The 20,777-nt window shown below is 42.5% G+C and overlaps 1 protein-coding gene across 1 annotated transcript in view; it reads right to left on the reverse strand.

Moving 5' to 3' along the window:
- Nucleotides 1-17,150, reverse strand: part of LOC139406650 (pyruvate dehydrogenase complex component X) — a 54,388-nt gene extending 37,238 nt beyond the window's left edge. Inside the window, exons 1-3 of the mRNA XM_071149496.1 lie at nt 16,908-17,150; nt 8,423-8,506; nt 3,870-3,970 (exon numbers count right to left, since the gene is read on the reverse strand). Of these exons, the coding sequence (XP_071005597.1) occupies nt 3,870-3,970; nt 8,423-8,506; nt 16,908-17,043 (321 nt within the window). The 5' untranslated portion in view covers nt 17,044-17,150. The remainder of the gene's footprint in view (nt 1-3,869; nt 3,971-8,422; nt 8,507-16,907) is intronic.
- Between the last annotated feature and the right edge of the window lie 3,627 nt (nt 17,151-20,777).

Consider the following 20,777-nt stretch of genomic DNA (forward strand, 5'->3'; position numbering starts at 1 on the left):
GTGTGAGTGTATTGATCTGCCAGGAGAGAGAGACAGAAAGAGGGATTTGAGGCGATATGATTGAATCCTATATCCTGCAACTTGTTACTGGGCAGACTAGTCTAATTAGAGTCCAGAGGAGGGCTTTTCCCCAGCAGCCCTCTCTCTCCCAGGGCTTTTGATTTGTCTGCATTCTCAATCTGATAAATTAAAGCACACGAGGGAGATCAGTGAGTATAGTGTTCCTACGGGGTCTATCCTGAATATATCAACTAGTTCATAAATTATATAACGAAACACCATTTATGAGGTTAACCTATGCATTTTGTATAATTTCAAAGACCAGACAAAGATCTGTGTTGGATTGAAATGTTGCCTATAAAAGGTGGTAAATTGGGAGCATATTCAACGTGAGGGCCTTTCTGTTCTTCTCTTCATAAGGCGTCCGGCCCAGGGGAGAACGACTGGCCCTTCTCATTAATGCCACAGAAGGCCCACCGCTCCTGCAGGTATTATTGGCAGAAAGCATGATCCTCCATTATAGTGAATGGGGAAATGGCAATCTTCATGGGCAATCTTCATGTAAATAAACACTTTCGAAGACAATCATGGTACCAATAATTGCTTCTGATACACCAGATGTATGTCCTTGAACCAATCATTTTAAAATCGTACAGAGAAGTTGAGTTGCTAATTGAGTTGCTAATGGCAGTATGCAATATTCCGGCCGGCCATCAACTTGAGTTATGCTGCGTTTAGACAAGGGATGCAAAAACCGGCATACCAGTCGACATTGCGGGAAAGAAAGCAAGAAAGACGGTGATGGCAAAAGCAAGCCAGCATGATGGGATGCGTTGCTATAGTGATTTCAGAGCAAATCAACATCCGGTAGAAAACATAGCTACGGCAGACAGCAAAAGTTGAAATATTTGAACTCTGGCGGCAAGTCCCATCTACCATGGTGGCTGACGGCATTCACTGCCAGCTTCAACAGCATTTACCGTTGAGCTCTCATTGACAACAATGACATCCGGATTGACTTCTAACTCGTACCAGATAAACGCAGCATTACTGAATTTGAGGGGGCAGCACCGAGCTAGCCTGTAACGTCACTTCCTCGAGTAGCTCTAACTACACGTTATGCCTCCATGAGACGCCATCTTAACTCACTTCATTTGACTTCAATGATCTATTGAGGCTTCACATAGAAATTAATGATGTCACGTGATGGATGGCTTTGTCCGTTATTTTTACAGTCATGGTTTGGCTAGTTGTAGTGCAGGGAAGATGGCTGTGTCTCTGCTCAACTGACAACAAACCCGTTGGAAGATTAATCTATTCTAAAATGACAGCACCCTGATGAGAAAGTATGTAGGAATGGAGGGAGGGAAGCAGAGTGATAAATGACATGATAAATGCTGTCAGGTTAGCACTGTGGACCATGTCAGACCATCTTCATCTAGCCTTTCCTTCTTCCATCCATCTAAACATCCATCCATCTTGCCACTAGTTATCTCGACCGTTAAATGTTGACATACATTCTGTCCACCGTATCAATCCATCTCGAAAATCCCTGCACACCCACCGATCCATCAATGTGTGGGGGATCTCTACATGTGCCATATCAGCCTTTTGTGTGTTCACGGATGTAACACTGGCTGCTAAACTAGAATCCTAGTGGGTACATGCTTAGACAGCACCACTACTACACCACTGTGGGCTAATCTGTGCTGTGATCTACAGAGAGCAGAGGCCATCAAGCCCCTTCCACACACAGCCAGGAAAAACATCGCTCATACTAGTAACACCACACATGATACACACCAGGAGGCAGACACACATCCACACAGAGACTGGCACGCTTCCTCTCTAATACCCCCAGTAGAGACTGGGTCTGGCGTATTCAGGGATGGGGGTGTTGGTCTGGATGCTAGCTGAACCTGGGGGGGATTATCGCTCTCCCTCTTTCTGCCAGCTCCAAGCCTTCCTAAGCCCCTTCCTCCAACTCCTGGGCAGTTGCCATGGAAACTACTGTATCCCCATGGCAGCCGAGACATGGATTGGAAGGAGGGAGAGGGAAGAGAAAGAGGAAGAGAAAGAAAACATGAAGAAGAGTGAGAATAGAGCAAGGGCTAAAAAAGGCAGAGAGAAATTATAATAATTGAAAACACATAACAATGAGAGAGACACTTCGCCTGCTGATAGTGATCTCATAGAAATGTTATATTTCCAGAGCAACACTCTTGTTTATGCACACGTGTTGCTATCTGTCTAAGTAATTACTCCATATCAGCTCTTTATTCAGGGTACACTCAGACACCACCTGAACCACAGCACTTGAACAACATGGGTATGCTTCGCTGAACTATGCTATGTGGCCTGGTTTACACGGCTAATTGCCACTAGGACACTGTTCTGAACGATGTGACACTCACTGATCGGATGACTGACTGGAGGGAACCATGGCATCAGCTGTGGGACAGGCAAGGGTCTGTGTGTGTGTGTGTGTGTCACTTAGCTAGTTAATGAATGTTGGGTTGAAAATAAATACGAAAAACACATTTCATGACCGAAAGTATGTGGATCCAGAATCATGGGCATTAATATAGAGTTGGTCCCACCTTTGCTGCTATAACAGCCTCTCCTCTTCTGGGAAGGCTTTCTACTCGATGTTGTACCATTGCTGCGAGGACTTGCTTCCATTCAGCCACGAGAACATTAGCGAGGTCGGGCACTTTCAATTCACCCCAAAGATGTTCGATGGGGTTGATCTCAGGGCTCGGAGCAGGCCAGTTAAGTTCTTCCACACCAATTTCGACAAACCATTTCTGTATGGACCTCACTTTGTGCTGTCATGTCATGCTGAAACAGGAAAAGGGTTTTCCCCAAACTGTTGCCACAAAGTTGGAAGCACAGAATTGTCTATAATGTCATTGTATGCTGTAGCGTTAAGATTTCCCTTCACTGGAACTAAGGGGCCAAGCCCGAACCATGAAAAAAAACAGCCCCAGACCATTATTCCTCCTCCACCAAACTTTACAGTTGGCACTATGCATTGGGCCAGATAGTGTTCTCCTGGCATCCGCCAAAACCAGATTCGTCTGTCGGACTGCCAGATGGTGAAGCGTGATTCATCACTCCAGAGAACGTGTTTCCAGTGCTCCAGAGTTCAATGGCGGCGAGCTTTACACCACTCCAGCAGACGGTTGGCAATGCGCATGGTGATCTTAGGCTTGTGTGTGGCTGCTCGGCCATGGAAATCCATTTCATGAAGCTCCCAACGAACAGTTATTGTGCTGACGTTGTTTCCAGAGGCAGTTTTGAACTCGGTAGTGAGTATTGCAACTGAGGACAGAATATTTTTACACGCTACGTGCTTCAGTGGTCCCGTTCTGTGAGCTTGTGTGGCCTAGGCTACCACTTCACAGCTGAGCAGTTGTTGCTCCTAGACGTTTCCACCTCACAATAACAGCACTTACAGTTGACCGAGGAAGCTCTAGCAGGGCAAAATATACAAAAGTATGTCATTATGACTGCTGGATCATTTATAATTAAGAGGACGGAGGAAAGGATGGTTTACAGGCAAAGCTGTACCACAGAGTTTCCATCAATATCCTCTCACTCTCTCTCGTTAGGACGTAATTGGAGGCTTTCTCCCATTGCCAGATCGATCTGACAGCGGAGGATAAACTGCTTTCATCCCTCTGTTCTGAGGGACAAACATGTGGTGCAGTGTTGATGAAAGACAAGTGATCGGTCTGTCTTTGGCAGAGTCATTAATATTCACACAACACACAGAGGTCACGAAGCACACCTCATCACTGATGTTCCGCCAATTAAGGAGAAGAGGGAAGCCCTAAGAACTGACACACACAACACAGTTCACTCACCAGTATCTTGGCCAGGACGCCGTCATCACTGGACTCCAGGGTAACCACGGCCTTGTCCGTCTCGATCTCACAGAGCGCATCGCCAGCCGCTACCGCATCACCTGCAGGACACCAGCAACAGTCAGACCGCTTAGAATGTCAAAGACCAATAATTGGGAAAAGGAAAAAGTTACATGAAAAAAAATTGGCGAGAGTGTAGAAAGTCCATTTCTAAGGGATGATGAAACCATAGATATAGAACTGCTATGGTGGTAACACTCTGATCATTAGGCTATACAGTGGGGTACATAAAGTCACCCTTGATAAAGATGAGCAAAAAAATAGTGTACAAATATACAACTGAGCTACTGTATACTGTATGAGAAAAAGTGGGACAATTTATTATTATTATACAGTATATAGTAATACAATTGCTCAGAGAAAATATATTTAGTTTAAAAAGTAATAAAAACAAAATCTCAAAAAGATATGGGTCAAAATTATTGGCACCCGTTTTCAGTTCTCCAGCACCCTGCCCTTGCAAGGATAACGACACAGACTTTTTCTCAAATGTTTTATGAGATTGGAGAAGATCATTCCTCCATACAGAATCTTTCCATATCCTTGATATCCTTCATCTGCGCTTATGGACTGCCCTTCAATTCAAACAGTAGCAGTACTGGGTGTAAAGGAAGGGGTTCTGGTGGATTTATATGTTCTTCATGATATTTCTCATGCATCTACATTTCCCTATGGGGCTAGGGAAGCAAGTCTAAAACAGGAGAGGGGAGGGGTGATTCAAGATGTTTTATTAAAAAGAGGCCATTTGTAATTGAGTGAAGACAAGGCAGAAGAGGAAGATGGATGCTGGGGCCTATTGGGCAGGGGTCACATTGAGTCAGTCTTTATTTTCAACAGGTGATCCTAGGGCGGGAAGGTCACTTCAGGTCAGCACAATAACACAGGGAGAGAGAAGGTACACATCCATACAGGAAAACACCATCCTCAGCTTCAATATCCTGCCTAGTAAAAGATCACCTCAACTTTTAGGATGAGCGAAAGGGAGAATTGTGGGAGAGAGGGTAGTGGGAGGATCATAGAGGATGTGAGGGAAGAAGTGGGCAGGGGTGGGAGTGAGTATTGACCTCAGAAGCTCCAGAGAGCCGGGAGAAGGGAGGACTAGATTGGATGTGTGTGTGTGTGGTTAACACCAGATGACCCAAGGGGTTAGCCAGTGATGAGCGATATTAAAAGTTAAACAGTCAACCACCTGCCCCTTTCAACTCTTCTCCACTGGAATGGCAATAGGATTAAGCTACACGGTGACACAAACGTACAATACAAGGGGATGGGCAGGGATGTAGTGCTGCTGTTCCACAGGTGAGCAGGCTCCCTCACTTTTTTCAATTTGAGAATACACAGAGCTGGCAAAAATATTTCTGGAAAAGTTGTTCTAAATAAATTTGATTTAAATGACCACTAACATTCCATGAAAACGTTAGAATGAAAAACAAAACAAATATGTAGGCTAAAGCTTATAGGTAGGTAAGTTAAATTATGGTTTCTTCCCCGTCTTCTCTCTTTCTGGCAGTCGTGCAAATAATTAGTAACTGTTGGCGTGTGTGCAGAGGCACGTCGGCCGGAGGCCTGACCACTTCGAGCGGGCCAAATCTGACGTGAACAGTAACAGACATAAAACTTTACCAGGGGTTGCTAAAACGGCTGTCCTCCAGTTTGTTATGGACTAAGGGCTCATGTACGACGCACCTGAAGTCGACCTACTGTCCGAGTGCTTAGCTTACAGAAACGTACCACCTCGATTGCGTATGCAGACAAACTGATCCACCACACGAACCTTATCACACCGATGAGATCTAGGATCCAAATTCACCACGTCTGCCTTGGACCCGCTCTTGCGCAGTGGAACACAGAACGATGTGTGGCCACTTACGTTTATAGTGCTGTCCTTTCAGCAAAACGATTCGAAGGGCCTTCAAATCGCTTAAAATAACCCTCATCAAGATCTGTTGCCTAATCAGTACTTATTACAAATAGAAGATAATCACTTCTCACCATGGAGCTCATTTAGTGAAGTTAGATCAAAGCTTAATCAATGTCTCGCAAGATCACTTAAACATTGATTGGAATTTAATAGCATATCTTATAGCATAGTAGGCCTATAATATGTCACAACAAAAACAACTTAGTCATTTAATATTCGAAGCTGAATAGGAAAATAGTGCCATCGGAAAGTATTCAGACCCCATGACATTTTCCAAATTTTGTTACTTTACAGCCGAAAAAAGAAGAATCATTGTCAAATGGAAGAATTTTGGAACCACCAAGACTCTTCCTAGAGCTGGCCAAACTGAGCAATCGGGGAAGGGCCATGGTAAGGTAGGTGACCAAGAAACCGATGGTCACTCTGACAGAGCTCCAGAGTTCCTCTGTGGAGACGGGAGAACCTAACAGAAGGACACCCATCTCTGCAGCACTCCACCAATCAGGCCTTTATGGTAGAGTGGCCAGGCGGAAGCCACTCCTCTGTAAAAGGCACATTATAGCCGCTTGGTGTTTGCCAAAAGGCCCCTAAAGGACTCAGACCATGAGAAAAAATATTCTCTGGCCTGATGAAACCAAGATTGAACTCTTTGGCCTGAATGCAAGCATCACGTTTGGAGGAAACCTGGCACCATCCCGAAGGTAAACCATGGTGGCAGCATCATGCTGTGGGAATGTTTTTCAGCAGCAGGGACTGGGAGACTAGTCAGGATTGAGGGAAAGATGAACGGCGCAATGTACAGAGCAATCCTTAAGGACCTCAGACTGGGGCAAAGGTTCACCTTTCAACAAGACAACGACCATAGCACACAGAAAAAGACAAAGCAGGAGGGGCTTTGACACTTGAGGATCTGCAGAGAAAAATGTTAGAAACTCCAAATACAGGTGTGCCAAGGTTGTAGTGCCATACCCAAGACGATGAGGCTGTAATTGCCAAAAGGTGCTTCAACAAAGTACTGAGTAAATGGTCTGAATACTTATGTAAATGTAATAGTTCAATTTACTATTTGTATAAATTTGCTAAATATTTTTTTTAAACGTTCTGCTTTGTCATTATGGGGTATTGCATGTAGATTGATGAGGATTTTTATTTATTTAATCAATTTTAGAATAAAGCTTTAATGTAACAAAATGTGGAAAAAAATCAAGGAACACACTGTATGCTTTGATTAAAACAAAATAGGTCGACAAGAAAGGCCAGTTTGTTAACACCATCTGCTTTAATTCACTCACAAAGCACTAATTCAAGATCTTAATGCATATTCCCATGACATGCAGTTTGGACATTCACCCGTAACATGTAAAAAATTATCATTCACGATTGACAGCGATTATGGCCTATTTTGAAATGAGGTATGCCTTAAAACAATATGGGTGGACATAGGCAGATGTGGCAATTGAAGGATGTAGTTTATGCATAGACCTATCCTACAATGATATTCAATAGGCTACATCTGTCGGTACTCTGTACAAACTTTAAGAATATATGACGTCACAAAAAAAACAAAAATGGTGCTCCCTCAACTAAAAAAATATAGCACTACACCAATGGGGATGGGATGGGGTCAGAGGAAAAGCTGGATATCCATTGACAAAGCCAAGTGGGCGATTCCCAAAACTTTTGGTATCACATATTGTTCTGCAACTCACAAATTTATTGCGAGGAAGGACATTTAACATGCTTTTTTACATTTGTATGACACATTTGTTTGGGAAAATCATGAGGAAAGTGGCCCTTTTACGCCCTTTTTTAGACCTAGACATTATTCCTGTAAGACCCTTTGATCCGTGAACTAGAGGTCGACCGATTATGATTTTTCAACGCCGATACCGATATAGAGGTACTCCATATTTTAGAACATAATGTAGTATAATGACACCAAGATGTTGTCTGTACCATGTAAGGTTCACGGTAGAGGTCGACTGATTAATCGGAATGGCCTGTGGTGACAGGCAGTTGCTTTATACACTGCACTCAAAAAGTTAGATAGCAAACCAGGCCAAAGACCCAAGGCTATGTGGCTATGGCGGCAAGGGGGGGAACAGCGTTGCAACCTGGTGACATAGACAGCGCCAACTTTCTCTGGGCCAATTAACTGGCAGCAGTCCTCAGGTGCCTTACTTTCTCAGCATGCCTGGGCTCTGACTGCTGTGTAGAAGGATGTGATGTCACATGGTCAAACATTAACAATGGCCCCCTATCACTCCGGGGTGGAGAAAGGGAGAAACCGGCCACTGCTTTTCTCCTCCTTAATAAATTAGGAGAGCTGGCTAATCTGACAAACACTAAACTGCACCATGGAATATCCAGTCATTATTAACATCTCAAAATGTAGAGTGTGTGTAGGGTGATGTGTGTCTTTATGAAGGTATATGGATGGAGATAAAATTAAAATCAACCATATTGGATTTGTTTCGTAGGCTCGATTATATTATGTAGCATTGTAGTCTGCATGCAACAGAAAAGCTGAGTATGTTGTGAACATTGGCAAATGGAGGCACGGCTCTCTTACCTTCTTTCTTCAACCATTTGACGATGTTTCCCTCCTCCATGGTGGGAGAGAGAGCAGGCATCTCCACTTTGACTGGTGCAGCACCTAGAGGAAAGAGAGAACACATCAACACCAGTCAGAAGTAGCAATACATGCTCATCTATAAACAGGAGGAACATTTTCACCCTAGTCTACATAACTAGAAGTCTATTGAACATAAATGCATTAATAGGCCTATGCAACACCATATATACACAAAAGTATGTGGACACCCCTTCAAATTAGTGGATTTGGCTATTTCAGCCACACCCATTGCTGACAGATATATAAAAAAATCAAGCAAACAGCCATGCAATCTCCAAAGACAAACATTTGCAGTAGAATGGCCTTACTGAAGAGCTTAGTGACTGTCAACGAGGCACCGTCAAGGGATGCCACCTTCCCAACAAGTCAGTACGTCAAATTTCGGACCTGCTAGAGCTTCTCCTGTCAACTGTAAGTGCTGTTATTGTGAAGTGGAAATGTCTAGGAGCAACAACGGCTCAGCTGCGAAGTGGCAGGGCCACACAAGCTCACAGAACGGGACCCCCGAGTAATAAAATAGTTTGTCCTCGGTCGCAACACACACAATACAGAGTTCCAAACTGCCTCTGGAAACATCAGCACAAGAACTGTTCATCGTGAGCTTCATGAAATGGGTTTCCATGGCCGAGCAGCCACACACAAGCCTAATCTCACCATGAACAATGCCAAGTCTCGGTTGGAGTGGTGTAAAGCTCGCCGCCATTGAACTCTGGAGCACTGGAAACACGTTCTCTGGAGTGAAGAATCATGCTACATCATCTGGCAGTCCGACAGACAAATCTGGATTTGGCGGATGCCAGGAGAACACTATCTGGCCCAATGCATAGTGCCAACTGTAAAGTTTGGTGGAGGAGGAATAATGGTCTGGGGCTGTTTTTCATGGTTCGGGCTAGGGCCCTTAGTTCCAGTGAAGAGAAATCTTAACGCAACAGCATACAATGAGTTTCAGCATGACAATACCCTGTGCACAAAGCAAGGTCCATGCGGAGATTGTTTGTCAAGATCGGAGTGGAAGAACTTGACTGGCCTGCATGGAGCCCTGACCTCAACCCCATGAGATTAATTGGAATGCCGACTGTGAGCCAGGCCTATTCGCCCAACATCAGTGCCCAACCTCACTATTGCTCGTCGCTGAATGGAAGCAAGTCCCTGCAGCAATGTTCCAACATCTAGTGGAAAGGAGTGGAGGCTGTTGTAACAGCAAAAGGGAGGGTGGGGGGGGGTTCTAAGAGCAGGTGTCCACATACTGTTGGTCACGTAGTGTATATCCTATTCTGATTGGGTCTGTGTGACATCAAATAAGTCCATTAAAAAGGCAAGCTAGGCTATATTCAGTCAGTCTTTTGAGATGGAAGAGGAGCAGAAAGTTAGGAGCAAGGAAATGCATAGGCGCTTACGAAGAAGACAGAAGTGGTACAGTAAGAGGCAATAGGAGAGGGGGTGAGAGCTGTGGGGCTCGTGCCTCAGCACTCATCCACTGACAGGGAGATATGAAAGCCACCAGGCCACAGGAAGTGGACAGCACACTGGCGACAGAAGAGAGAGCAGTGCAGGCAGATCAACAGTAGGCTGCGATGGCGGCTGACATACTTGCCTCGGGCTGGTAGCCCTGTCACCCACTGGGCCACCACAGCCTGGGACCTAGCCATCCACAGCAGCTAGAGCCACTCAGAAGACAACAGTTCAGCTGGCTCAGGGTCATGTAGGCATTGGGCTGGCCATGCTAATGCCCAACTAAGTCACCTCCTTGTAATACTGAGTATTACAATGTTTTGCTGCCTTAGAATGACAAATGCTAGAATACAGACCTTTAGATAGAACCTGCGGATTAAAAAGGGCTTGCAAGGCCCGAATGATACATGGTGATGAGCCATGGCTGTGTGTGAACAGAGGGAATCTCATGTTCTGGTGCTCGTGTTGTTGTTCATGTATTGTTTTTGACGTTCATGTACGAAGGTCTCCTTCTGCTCTGCATGTCATGTGTGAAGAACTCAGGCCTGGATGAGCACATATCTGCACAACAATGCCCTGAAAGCACACCCGCTGAAACCTCCCATTCATAACCCTCGCTCTCTTAATCCGAACAGGCAGGGGAAGCCAATGTGCAATTGAGTGTGCGCGTTTGTTGAGACACACAGAGAGAGAGAGAGAGGCAGAGAGATAGAGAATGTAAGGGCCGTGACCGCCATGACAGGAGCTTGCAGACCAATTCCTGTCTGTAAAACATTGCTCTGCCACGCCTGTCAACGTCAACTGAAATCATTTTTCATCACAGGCTCGATTTTTATCCCAGCCCTACAAAAAACCTATTATCATAATCAGATCCAAAGCAGAAAGATCACTAGTTCAAATTAACCTTAATTATAAGCCAATTTGTCTGGCTTCTTTTTTCATTTTGGCTAGGCTTAGGCCAGGGCTCTCCAACCTTGTTCCTGTACCGTCCTGTAGGTTCACTCCAACACTTATCTAGCACACCTGACTCTAATAATTAGCTGGTTGATAAGCTGAACCATGTTCGTTCCAGGCTGTATCACATCCGGCCTTGATTGGGAGTCCCATAGGGCAGCGCACAATTGGCCAAGCGTCGTCCGTGTTTGGCCGTTATTGTAAATAAGAATTTGTTATTAAAAACAGACTTGCCTAGATAAATAAAGGTTCAATTTATAAAAAATAAAAATAAATTACAACTGGGGTTGTTCAACCTGTCAGAACTATAGTACACTCAGATTCCCTGTCTGTATTGAATAGTTTGCCATTTGGCAAATCTAAATGGGAGTGATCTACTATGGGTGGCATAAATGTTCCTATGGAGAATTGAGAGACTGAATAGTAGTGAGATAACCCCAGCCTATTGAGGTGTGGAAGGGAATGAAATTGTAGACCAGAGCCAAAAGAGCTTTAAAACGAGATATACTTAAATATTATTGTTGCACTGGGTACAGGTGAGGCCAAATGTAAGAGAAGAGCCATTTTGATAGATGTGTGGCAGAGGAGATGGGACTGATCCCTTTGGCAGCGACTACATTTATATGCCCTCCAAAGAAAAGGTCAGTGGACCAAGATTCAAAGATCAGATTAGGAAGGAAGAGTGGTGTTTGCTCAATTGCACTACTTGTCACTACATCTGGTTGGTAAGCATGTGAATCGTTTGTGTCTGGAGGGTATGGTGGATGAACTGGTGGAGAATGTGTTATATTGTTGTAAGCATGTTGAAGAGAGGGAAATATTGCAGTGTAGGGTCGTTGAGGTTAGACGGGGGTTGGGAAGGAACTTGAGGGATGGGGAGGGTATATTAGAAGTTAGAAGGGTTCTTTTTCTTCTCAGAATTACTGAATGTAAACCGCGATTGACCACACTCCAGCACAGGTGGCGGCATCCACCTTTAATTTGTTTGCAGAGCTCCATTTTATCATAGAAGAACTTGGGTTGGAGCGACAACCTACAGGAGGGTAAGCACTCAAAGAACAGGGATGGAGTCCCCTGGCATAGGCTGTTTGTTTCTTATTTGGGGGGGGATTTTCTTCTTTGACGGGGTAATGTTAGCGGGGGTATTGGATCAGAGGTGACAGAGGACGCATGTCCAGAAGGGCCCATCAAGACACATAGGTCACATCATCCTCATTTCCAGGGCATCTTTCTCGAGACCCTTTTTGGTCATCCTCTCTGTATTCTGACCCCGATTTAAACTGTCAAAGACCTGAGGAGGAGAGGTAATGAACTACATGCAATACTTTCTTACGTCAAGCATTTTCAGGGCAGCATGCACGACTGAAGCCCAAGGCCCCATCATGCTCACCATTACAGAATGCTTTGGGTCATGCATCTGACTCACCACTGACCTGAGGACTGCTAACGGTCTGCTCTCTTAATTCATTGAGAAAACTGAGGCATGCAGAGCCTAGCAGCCAGTAGGCCTCCATGTTTCCCATTCAGTGGGCTAGGTGTAGGCTATGTAAGTCTCATTTTCATAAAAAATACGATGAAATAGGCCCCAAAATAGAAATACATCACTGAACTACTCATTAGCTGAGAGCAAAGATGATGGTATCTGTGACTTCAAATTGACCATGGAAACAAACCAGCTGATTAGGCAGTTCCAATTAAGGTCTGCAAATAGGTCTACACTGATTCAATCTTAGCAGGTCAAATCACCCAGGAAGGCAGGAACAATGGCTCTTTATTCATTCTATTCCTCACTTTCTCGTTCTCAAAACGCATTGAATCACATGGATCTTCTCATCCAATGCGCATTGTAAAGGAGGTGAGTAGAGATAAGATTGAGTAAATGAAAAAAAACTTGACAGTGACTTGATTTCCTCATACAGTATATACATACATATATAAGTGCATTCAGAAAGTAGACCACTTGAATTTTTCTACATTTTGTAGTTACAGCCTTATTCTAAAATGTATAGTTTTTCCCCTCAATCAATACACAATGCCACAAAATGACAAAGCAAAAACAGGTTTGTACATTTTAGCAAATGTATAAAAAAAAAATGAAATACTACATTTTCATAAGTATTCAGACACTTTACTCAGTACTTTGTTGAAGCACCTTTGGCAGCGATTACAGCCTCAAGTCTTCTTGAGAATGATGCTTCAAGCTTGGCAAACCTGTTATTTTGGGAGTTTCTCCCATTCTTCTCTGCAGATCCTCTCAAACTCGGTCAGGTTGGATGCAGAGTATCGCTGCACAACTATTTTCAGGTCTCTCCAGCGCTTTGGCTGGGCCACTCACGGACATTCAGACTTGTCCCGAAGCCACACCTGCATTGTCTTGGCTGTGCTTAGGGTCATTGTCCTGTTGGTAGGTGAACCTTTGCCACAGTCTGAGGTCATGATAGCTCTGGAGCAGGTTTTCATCAAGGACCTCTGTACAATTGCTCTGTTCATTTTTCCCCTAGATCCTGACTAGTCTCCCAGCCCCTGCCGCTGAAAAATCCCCACAGCATGATGCTGCCACAACCATGCTTCACCATAGGGATGGTGCCAGGTTTCCTCCAGACACTTAGCATTCAAGCCAAAGAGCTCCATTTTGGTTTCATCAGACCAGAGAATCTTGTCTCTCACGGTCAGAGTCCTTTATGTACCTTTAATGCAAACTCCAAGCGCAATGTCATGTGCCTTTTATGAGATGGTTGTCCTTCTGGAATGTTACCCAATCTCTACAGAGGAACTCTGGGTCACTCTTACAGAGCTCATCGGGTTCTTGGTCCCCTCCCTGACCAAGGCCCTTCTCCCCAGATAGCGCAATTTGGCCAGATCTAGGAAGAATCTTGGTCAAACTTCTTACATTTAAGAATGATGGAGGCCACTTCAACACTGCAGAAATGTTTTGGTAATCAGGAGAGAAGGGCCTTGGTCAGGGAGGTGACCAAGAACCTGATGGCTACTCTTACAGAGCTCCAGAGTTTGTCTGTACAGATGGGATAACCTTCCAGAAGGACAACGATCTCTGCAGCACTCCACCAATCAGGCCTTTACAGTAGAGTGGTCAGACAGAAGTAAAAGGCACATGAGAGCCTGCATGGAATTTGCAAAAAGGCACCTAAAGACTCTCAGATGATGAGAAACAAGATTCTCTGGTCTGATGAAAACAAGATTGAACTCATTGGCCTGAATGCCAAGCGTCACGTCTGGAGGAAACCTGGCACCAACCCTACTGTGAAGCATTTCTTTGCTGATGACACTGATTTATTTACTATTCAAGGCACACTTTACCAGCATGGCTACTACAGCATTCTGCAGCGATACACATCCCTTGTGTATCGGCTATAATTCGTTTTTCAACAGGACAACAACCCAACACACCTTCAGGCGGTGTAAGGGCTATTTGGCCAAGAAGGAGAGTGATGGAGTACTCCATCAGATGACCTGGCTTCCACAATCACCCGACCTCAACCCAACTGAAATGGTTTGGGATGAGTTGGACCACAGAGTGAAGGAAAATCAGCCAACAAGTGCTCAGCATATGTGGGAACTCCTTGAAGACTGTTGGGAAAGCATTCCAGGTGAAGCTGGTTGAGAGAATGTCAAGAGTGTGCAAAGCTGTCATCAAGGCAAAGGGTGGCTACTTTGAAGAATCTCAAATATATTTTGATTTGTTTTACACTTTGTTGGTTACTATTTTAATTAAGAACCAATTATGTTTTACAATGACAGCCTACCCCAACCAAAACCTAACCTGTACGATGCTGGGCCAATTGTGAGCCACCCTATGGAACTCCCAATCACAGCTGGTTGTGATACAGCTTGGAATTGAACCAGGGTCTGTAGTGACAACGCTAGCACTGAGATGCAGTTCCTTAGACCGCTGCACCACTCGGGAGCCCCACTACATGATTCCAAATTTGTTACTTCATAGTTGATGTCATCACTCTTATTCTACAATGTAGAAAATAATAAAAATAAAGAAACCATGGAATGAGAATGTGTGTCCGAACTTGACTGATACTGTACACACACACACACACACAAATGGTACAATGCTGCCCTCTGCTGGAAATCTTTGTGAATTGCCAAATCGTTGGGCCAGGGGGCATTTTTATGAGAAGCGATGGCAATGATCCAGCAAAAGACAGCATCACCAGGGGCCAGTTTTCAGAAATTGAATCTTAAGTGTAATCTTAGAATACTGCCCCCCAATAGATCATGTTTTCTGTGCACTTCAAGTAAACTGAAAAGCAGTATGCCTATTTCCCTCAATTGTCATGGGATCTCATGAGGACAGAGACTGAAAAACACATTTTATCTCAAGGCCATCAGACTGTTAAATAGCCATCACCAGGCGGCTTCCACCTGGTTACGTAACCCTACACCTTAAAGGCTGCTGCCCCATATACTTGAAATCACTGGCCATTTTAATAATGGAACACTAGTCACTAATAATGTTTACATATTTTTGCTTTACTCATTTCATATGTATATACTGTATTCTATTCTACTATATTTTATTTTCTACTGTATTTTAGTCTGTGTCACTCTGACATTGCTCATCCTAATATTTATATTTGTTAATTCCATTCTTTTACTTTTAGGTTATGTGTATATTGTTGTGAATTGTTAGATAGTACTGCACTGTTGGTGCTAGAAGCACAATAATTTCGCTACAGCCGTAATAACATCTACTAAACATGTGTATGTGACAAATAACATGTTATCTTATTAACATGTTTTAAATGCAGAATATAATTTGATATCAATATCATAGGCCTAGATATTTTGTTTTTAAAAAAGTTTCACAAAAAAAGCAAGGAGGGCCACAATCTGAAGTGGGGAGCAGAATTGAACACAAATCTAATTACACCACATTTGTAAAAGCTGGCCCCGTGTCCATGACTCAACTGACCTAGCACAAGGTCCAGGTAGAATGAGTGAATTTGTTCAAATAGAGTAACTGTGATCAACCTTACATCAGTGTAGCACTGACTTAGTTACAACATAGCTACTATGTTTTGTCAGCTTTAGCAGGAAGACTGAGTGAGCTATGTAGAGAGACACTGAGCAGCATACAGAAAAACCAACACGATTTTCAGGTTGGTCAAATCAGGTCCTAGTTAAAATATCTCTCATCAATAATGTATTTTTAATAACTATTTTATTAAATCACATTCCACCCACCCTGTTAGTTTGTTGTAATTATCAATTTCAGAAAATAACTAATTCAGGAAGTGTAATGTCTTCGGTGAGAAACAAAGCTAAATAAATAAACAAACAATCAGTTGAATCTATTTTACCTTGTTAGTCTATGTCCCACCCATAAATGTCTACCCTATTAGGTTAATTCTAGAGAAAATTAAGCACATTTATAAAATGTTAAATATGTTTGATAGAGAAGATAAAATCCTGTTCAAGTCTTAACCATTATGCTAGCTCAATTATGCTCACTCACAGAGCTATGACTAATTTAGGCTCCACATTTCCAACCTGCAACTAACATGAAGAAAAAAAATGAAAGTGCTTGAGGTTAACAAATGTTTTCCTGAAAGTCAAACGTCCTTTTCCGATAAAATACAAAACAATATATAATACAAACATTCATAAATGTTTGAGGTCCAAAACTATGGCAAATCGTAGGAATGACCCAACTGGCTAGTTAGAAAAATAAAAACCAAGACTTGTTATGACTAGCGTTAGCTAACTGGCTAGCTACCTAATCTGCGCAACCTTGACAGCTCGGCTGTAACATCTACGAGAAGAGCTAACGGATAGCGAGCGTCTGATAATGTCCAGCAAAGCCAAGGAAACATTAAACCCATATTACTTCAATAAAACCCATAGATGCAGTGACATTCGGCTGAAACGTATTTTTTTTAGAAGTGGGGGATGTAAAATATAAATAAGAGGTTAGCTAGCAAGTTTGCTAGCGGCCGTCATCCGCAACGAACGTTAGTACAATAAATGAAGTGTCAACGCTTACCAAAGAAATATGGCGATTGAAAGAACTGCCTGACATTGTCCTGAAACGAATATGAAGTCCAGGATTTTTTTTTAAGCTTTGCAAATCTCAGGCCAAATAGAATTCCTTGACGACCCAAACGCAAGGAGGCCGCCATGTTTTCGTCCTCAGTCGGTAAGAGCTGCCCAAATGTATGCCTGACAGGTGATAAGAGTAAAGAAAATAAACCGTAAAGTGGTACAACACAAAGCCATTACGTGGAATATATTATATACGATGTATAATGAGCCATGTGACTAGATAGATATACATTGATCAAGATTACTTTTTGACTGCAACTCTCCTATAAAACTAAATGCCAAAGACGTCCTTCTTGGATCTTTGAGGTCCTTCTTTGTAGTCTTCCTCTGTCATGAACTTGTAGTTCAGCTGCAACCTGATGAACATGTCAATTCAAGTATTTTTTCACAGTTAAAGGGCTAGCACAGCACAATTGAAATATATATATTCTTTCTTTAAACTTGTTTTATATTTAACGATGTATTTATTATATACTGAACAAAAATATAAATGCAACATGCAACAATTTCAAAGATTTTTCTGAGTTACAGTTTATATAAGAATATCTGTCATTTTAAATAATATAATTTGACCCTAATCTACATATTTCACATGACTGGGAATACAGATATGTATCTGTTGGTCACATATATGGTGGTCAGGATACTAGAAAATGTAGGGGCGTGACAACCATTTGTCTCATGCAGCACAAAACACATCTTCGATTTAAAAAGATCAGCTTTAATTTTGCAAATATATTGCAATGTAATTCTTTGCATCATTTCCAATCCGCCATATATATACACATTTTGGAAAGATATATATATTCATATATATACACACAGTACCAGTCAAAAGTTTGGACACACCTACTCATTCAAGGGTTTTTCATATTTTTTACTATTTTCTACATTGTAGAATAATAGTACAGACTATGAAATAACATATATGGAATCATGTAGTAACCAAATAAATCAAGATATATATTTTATATTTGAGATTCTTCAAAGTCGCCACCCTTTGCCTTGATGTCAGCTTTGCACACGCTTGGCATTCTCTCAACCAGCTTCACCTGGAATGCTTTTCCAACTGTCTTGAAGGAGTTCCCACAAATTCTGAGCACTTGTTGACTGCTTTTCCTTCACTCTGTGGTCCAACTCATCCCAAACCTCAATTGGGTTGAGATTGGGTGATTGTGGAGGCCAGGTCAGCTGTCCTTCTTGGTCAAATAGCCCTTACCCACCTGGATGTGTGTTGGGTCATTGTCCTGTTGAAAAACAAATGATAGTCCCACTAAGTGCAAACCAGATGGGATGGCGTATCACTGCAGAATGCTGTGGTAGTCATGCTGTTTAAGTGTGCCTTGAATTCTAAATAAATCACTGACAGTGTCACCGGCAAAGCATCATCACACCTCCTCCTCCATGCTTCATAGTGGGAACCACACATGCAGAGACCCTCCATTTACCTATTCTGCATCTCATCGACACAGCGGTTGGAACCAAAAATCTCAAATTTGGACTCATTAGACCAAAGGACAGATTTCCACCGGTCTAATGTCCATTGCTTGTCTCTTCTTCTCTTCTTTGTGTCCTTTAGTAGTTGTTTCTTTGCAGCAGTTGGACCATGAAGTCCTGATTCACGCAGTCTCCTCTGAACAGTTGATGTTGAGATGTGTCTGTTACTTGAACTCTGTGTAGTATTTATTTGGGCTGCAATTTCTGAGGCTGGTAACTCCAATGAACTTATCCTTTGAAGCAGAGGTAACTCTGGGTCTTTCTTTCCTGTGGTGGTCCTCATGAGAGCCAGTTTCATAGCTCTTGATGGTTTTTTGCGACTGCACTTGAAAAAACTTTGTTCTTGAGCATTTCTGAATTGACTGACCTTCAAGTCTTAAAGTAATGACGGACTGTCGTTTCTCTTTCCTTATTTGAACTATTTTTGCCATAATATGGACTTGGTCTTTTTCCTAATAGGGTATAACACCCCTACCTTGTAGCATTAACGCATTCAGAAGGAAAGAAATTCCACAAATTAACTTTTAACAAGGCACACCTGTTAATTGAAATGCATTCCAGGTGATTATCTCATGAAGCTAGTTGAAGGAATGCCAAGAGTGTGCAAAGCTGTCATCAAGGCAAAAGGTTTGAAGAATCTCAAATATATTTAGCTTTGTTTACCACGTTTTTGGTTGATACATGATTCCATATGTGTAAAAAAGGCCCATGGAGTTGGTGGAATAATTGCCACTTACTCAGCTGGGCCAGGGGCGCTTTAATTAGGTCAGATGGAAATGTCAGACAGATCTCAACTCCATAAAAGAAGGAAATTGCCAACGCCTGAGCTCACTGCTTTCTCTTCCTTAACTCCGTCTGATCCAGAAGTTCTGTGCGTCCATGAATCCACGTCCACCGACTATGTTACCTTTCATCTGAACTATCTGTGGCGATCGGGGGAGTGGACCATCAGTTATTGCTTATCTTATTACCGCGGAGCGCGGCTTGGAGCGCACGCTTCAAACATATTGTGTAATGTAAATTGTCAATGATCATGGCCCTACGGATCCTCATAGGCCAATTATGCAATCGATATGGTTAATATGTAATGAAAGTAATTATATGTACACATGAAGACAATTGAAAGGGTGAAATGAGAAACGTCATTGTTTGCTAACTGATCGACTTTGATACCAAACTTATGGGGATTATAGATTGAATAACCATTCACTGTTTGTATTCTTTCATGATTTATGATAAATAGTTATGAGCCTAAATGACTCACGGATGATTACTATTGACTTCTTAATGAACTGGATTGTTGACTTCCCTAATTATGTTAATCATGAATGATTGTTATATGATCTTTGGGATGACGAATTTGATCGGATACATGTTATTTGTTTCCTTTGTGATGCAGCACAGACTACCTTTTTGTTTAAAGGAATTCCTGCCTCAGTCTCATCCATTCCACAGTCACCTGACACGTGACCACCTGTTCACCTTCCCTGTCAGTCATCCTACCTGTCCAGCTACCCACACAGATTCCACTAATCTTTCATTATGTGTTATTTCATAGTTTTGATGACTTCGCTATCATATTACAATGTAGAATTATTTTTATTTTTTTTAACTTGAATGAGTAGGTAGGTGTTGTCCAAACTTTGACTGGTACCGTGCCTTTGGAAAGTATTCAGACCACTTGAATTTTTCTACATGTTGTTACATTACAGCATTTTTCTAAAATTGATTAAATACATACATCAATCTACACAATATCCTATAATGGCGAAGTGAAAAGTTTTTGTTTTAATTAGCAAATGTATTTAAAACAAAAAATATATAAATATATGTTTAATATCAAGTTTTCAGACTCATTGGTATGAGACAGATCTGAGCTCTGATGCATCTTGTTTCCATTAATAATTCTTGAGAAATGTTTACAACTTGATTGGAGGCCATTTGTGGTAAATTCAATTGATTGGGCATGATTTGGAAAGGCCCATTGTAGACAGTGCATGTCATAGCTAAAACCAAGACATGAGTTCAAAGGAATTTTCTGTAGAGCTCCGAGACAGGATTGTGTCGAGGCACAGATCTGGGGAAGGGTAGTAAAAGATTTCTGCAACACAATGGCCTCCATCATTCTTAAATGTAAGAAGTTTTGAACCACCAAGACTCTTCCTACAGCTAGTCGAACAGACTGAACAATCGGGGAAGAAGGGCCTTGGTCAGGGAGGAGACCAAGAAAGAACCTGATGGTCACTCTGACAGAGTTCTAGAGTTCCTGTGCGGAGATGTCAGAACCTTCCAGACATACAAACATCTCTGCAGC

Source organism: Oncorhynchus clarkii, chromosome 1 (genome assembly GCF_045791955.1).
Source record: "Oncorhynchus clarkii lewisi isolate Uvic-CL-2024 chromosome 1, UVic_Ocla_1.0, whole genome shotgun sequence".
NCBI lineage: Eukaryota > Metazoa > Chordata > Actinopteri > Salmoniformes > Salmonidae > Oncorhynchus > Oncorhynchus clarkii.